The sequence below is a fragment of the Eutrigla gurnardus genome (assembly GCF_963514095.1).
Source record: "Eutrigla gurnardus genome assembly, chromosome: 2".
NCBI classification, from domain to species: Eukaryota; Metazoa; Chordata; class Actinopteri; order Perciformes; family Triglidae; genus Eutrigla; species Eutrigla gurnardus.
The window spans coordinates 10,085,678-10,089,962 of record NC_139916.1 but is presented as its reverse complement, the minus strand read 5'-3'; the positions used below and the strand labels follow the sequence as shown (position 1 = coordinate 10,089,962).

The 4,285-nt window shown below is 47.4% G+C and overlaps 1 protein-coding gene across 1 annotated transcript; it reads right to left on the bottom strand.

The window, feature by feature from the left end:
- Nucleotides 1-652: 652 nt before the first annotated feature.
- On the bottom strand, nt 653-3,805 carry LOC311029821 (uncharacterized protein). Its single transcript, XM_084035207.1, has 2 exons — nt 819-3,805; nt 653-764 (listed from the first exon to the last, which is right to left on the bottom strand). Exon 1 carries the CDS (start codon nt 3,643-3,645, stop codon nt 2,143-2,145), a length of 1,503 nt encoding a protein of 500 aa, XP_083891333.1. The 5' UTR covers nt 3,646-3,805; the 3' UTR covers nt 653-764; nt 819-2,142.
- Nucleotides 3,806-4,285: the final 480 nt, after the last annotated feature.

Below are 4,285 nucleotides of genomic sequence, written 5' to 3'. Positions count from 1 at the left end.
ACAATGTCATCAGCATAAGCGCTTAAAACAATGTTACTATTAAAACCCGGTAAAACCAAGCCTTGTAAATTGTTTCGTAATTTGTTAAGGAGGGGTTCCAGGGAGAGTGTGTAGAGCATGCCGGACAGAGCACAGCCCTGCCTGACACCCCTACACACCCTGAAAGGAGCACACAGACCGCCGTTAAATTTCAGCACACTCTCAACATCACTGTACAGCACCTTGATCTTGGCTATGAAACCAGCGCTGAACCCAAACTTTTCCATAACTTTCCAGAGGAAGTTGTGTTCAACGCGGTCAAATGCCTTTTCCTGGTCTAGAGAAATCAGACCAGTGCTACAACCCAGTGAATTGGAGATATCCAAAACATCCCGAATGAGGTGGACATTGTCCACCATGGACCTGCCGGGCACACAGTAGGTCTGGTCCCGGTGGACGAGATGCTCCATAGCTACCCCCAGCCTGGAGGCAAAGAGCTTGGACAGAAGCTTGTAATCCACACACAGTAGAGACACAGGGCGCCAGTTTTTAATGTCCTGCAGGTTTCCTTTTTTGGGGAGCAGCGTGATCACAGCTCTCCTGCAGGATGTGGGCATTGAACCAGAGGCCAGACTTTCATTAAGAACATCTAAAAGATCTTTGGCAAAGATGTCCCAGAAAGCCTTATAGAATTCTACGCTCAGGCCATCTATGCCGGGAGCCCGCCGCCCCTGCATGCCCTGCAGAGCGGCTACCAGCTCCTGCATTTCTAATGGCCTGTTTAGCTGTGCATTGATCTCCTCAGAGACCTGAGGCAGTCCGTTGCAGAACCCCTCCACCTGAGCTTCCTGCTCCTCATACTCACTGCTGTAAAGCGATGAATAAAAATGCACAGCTCGCTTCCGTATCTGGCTTGGTTCTGTAATTGTTTGCCCTGTGTCTGCTAACAGTGAGTGGATTACCCGCCTCTGCCCGCTCCTCTTCTCCAGGCCGAAAAAATAGCTAGTGGGAGCATCCATCTCCGCACTGGCTTGAAACCGGGACCTGACCAGTGCACCCTGTACTTTGACATCCAACAGGTCTGCTAACGCTAGCTTTTTGATTTTGAGGATTTCAATATATCCTCGATCTGCTGTGGACTCACTCAATCTTTCTAGTTCCACTATATCAGTCTCCAGGTCTTTCATAGATCTGGTGATGTCTCTGGTGACATTGAGGGTGTGCTGTTGACATAAAAGTTTAATCTCAGTCTTACCATGGTCCCACCACTGCCTAATACTGCTAAAATCACCCTTCCTCTGTCTAAAAACATCCCAGAAATAAATAAGAACCTCTCTAAAATGTTTATCAGATGCTAAGACTGAATTAAAATGCCAATAAGCGCTTTTAGGTATAATATTCTGAAATAAAACATTACACAAAACTAAAGAATGATCACTAAAACCAGAAGGAACAATACTGCACATTTTAAAAATATTAAAATGATGCTTAAAACAATAGATACGATCTAATCGAGCTGAGGAGATCCTACTCTCTCTGAGGTGGGACCAGGTGTACTGACGGCAGTCTGCGTGCGTCCTCCTCCACACGTCCACCAGGCCATGAGAATAGACCAGCTGCCTCAGAACATGTTGGGAAACTGGATGCGGCTCTGCATGGTTGCGATCTAGCGCAGCGTTTTCAGTACAGTTAAAATCCCCCCCCAAGAATAAAAAATCCTCCGAGGCACAGCCATTTAAAACATCATTAGTTTTTTGTAAAAACAGCTTCCTCTCGGTACCGGTTGTTGGAGCATACACATTGATAAAAACAGCAGTAAAAAGGTCGAACCGTGCTCTCATTAAAAGCAACCTCCCCTCGATAAAATGCTCGACCTCCAGTGAGACCGGAGTAAAAGATTTGGAGAGGAGGAAGCCAACTCCTCCACTCAGGGAAGTGTTGTGACTTAAAATGACTTCCCCCTCCCACTCTCTCCTCCAGTCTGCCTCATTGGTGCTGTCACTATGTGTCTCTTGTACATAAAATACATCAATATGTTTCATTTTGGCCATTTCATAAATACTTGCTCTTTTTCTTTGTTCTCTGGCTCCATTTACATTTAGACTTCCCACTCTGAAATTATCCATAAGTAAGAAGTTAAGAACAAAAATAAAAACCAATAAATTACTTAAAACACACATTGGAGTTCTTCCCATCATCATCCTTGTTCATTTGTCGTTTAACTTTAGGTAAAAGTTTCCTTAATCTAAAAACCTCTTGATCAGTAAAACCAGACTCCTCTTTTTTGCTCATGTGGAGTCTGGCCGAGGTATAAAACAAACTTAAAACTGGGAAATGTTCTTCTATTTTAACCCCTTTAGCATTTTTGGTTTTGGTTAAAAACGACTGTATTAATTCTACAGAGTAAAGTTTTTTTTGTTGACTGTTGCTTACTTTAAAACCAGATATGTCACTGCTGTCAGAGACACACTCATCACTTTCACTTTCCTCTGTCTGCCCCCTTACAGTCTGTCTGTCCTCCACCTTACTGCTCTTTGCTTCCTGCTTTGTTCTAGTTTTTCCCCTTCGCTTGGAAGCAGTTTTCACCTTCACTGCCTCCTCTTCCTCCTCCTCCAGCTCAGCCTCCTCCACCTGTTCCCCCCATGTGGGCTTACCGCCCCCCACACCTGTCTCCTCTGCCTGTATTTCCTCCTCCTCTGATAACCCTCCCTGCGTTTCACTAACGCCACCATTATTTATATACACTTCACTCACACTTTTTCCAGCTGTTTCCTCCCCCGCTCCACTTTCTACCACACCATCACCCAAAACCTCTCCCTCACCTATCTGATCATCTTCACTCACACCGTGCACATCATCCATACTCACCCCCCCGTGCTCCCGGTCGGACACAGCAGCAGCGAGAGGCGGTGCGCTCCGCGGCGCTGCTATCGGCCGCTCGGATGCCGCAGCCCGGGCTGCAGCAGATGAAATCTCCGCCGCAGCCGAAGGCTGCGGGGCAGCGGCCTCCCGCCGCTCCGCCGCAACCGGCGGAGCAGCGGAAGGCTCCGCCACAGCGCCGAGCGTCACCCCCCGGCCAGGCGGAGTCGGATCCCCTTGTCTCGGACAGGCTTTTACGGTGTGTCCCTCTTCGTTACAACGAAAGCATTTCATAGCCGACGAGGTGGCGAATATCACGTAATCGTAATCATCTACTTTAACATGGAATCGGAGGTTGAGCTCCGTATCCCGATTGTTAAGTATCATAAACAGCTGTCTACGGTGAGACACTACGTGTTTCAGCAGCTGAGATCTACATCCAGACATGATCTTTTTAATGGGCGACACCACCTTCCCATGTCTGGAGAGTTCTCTGCTAAGAAATTCGTCGGTTATGAATGGAGGGACATTTGATAGTATAACCCTGGTGGATGGCTGTGTCAGCGGCACCACCTGCACAAACATTTGATTCACCGTAATGCCTGTCTCGACGACGCGGTTCACCTTCTCCACCTGATCCAGGAAGATGACCACGGCACTGTTCATCCGAGCGGCCGACCTCACGCTGCCGTGCCCCACCTGCTCTCCCACCGCAAGCCCAATATCTTCCACACTGCACGGAAAGCCGGCATTAACTTTAATGCCGTGCTTCCGCGTGAGGTGGTCGAAGGTGACTCCATTTACCATGGCGTCTGAAAGACGCCGACCGGCGAGACACCGGCAGGAGGAAAAAAGAAATGCACTAACACACACACTAACAATAAACTTAAAGTGAAAATATACCCAATAAACCACATCAAATTAAGTCAAATACTACGAAGCAAACGCTCAGCGTCTCACTCCACACTACGACTCACTCCCGGCATGCAGCAGAGAGAGAGAGAGAGAGAGAGAGAGAGAGAGAGAGAGAGAGAGCGTGAAGGTTGTCTCTCTCTCCCGGCTATATATCGTTGAGGGCGGGTCATTCATGTCTTTGTGTTTCTCTTCACGCGGCCGTTTCCTCTCTTTATGAACACACAAACATCCTGCTCACAGTTTTGTAACTTCACCATCCCTAACTTTTGTTGACACACAAAACAGTTGCATCATATCCAGCCTTGTTTGTGCTTTAAAAGGTTTTCTCAGTTAAGAAGAAAACAAAGTTTCTCACAGCTCCGCTCTCATATCAAGTGAAACTCTCGAAGGGGTTCTTAATGAAGTTTTCCCTTGTATTTCTCTCTTTTCTTCATTAATATATCAGGGGAAACAGTCAGCGGGTGCTGTTTTTCTTGCACCATTTGGTTTCACATTCACACTGACACCTGGGAGTTGAGCCGTCCTGCCGCAG

Bases quoted from the DNA above. Each gene is read 5' to 3' on its own strand.
- LOC311029821 (XM_084035207.1), bottom strand. From the start codon at position 3,645: ATGGTAAATGGAGTCACCTTCGACCACCTCACGCGGAAGCACGGCATT.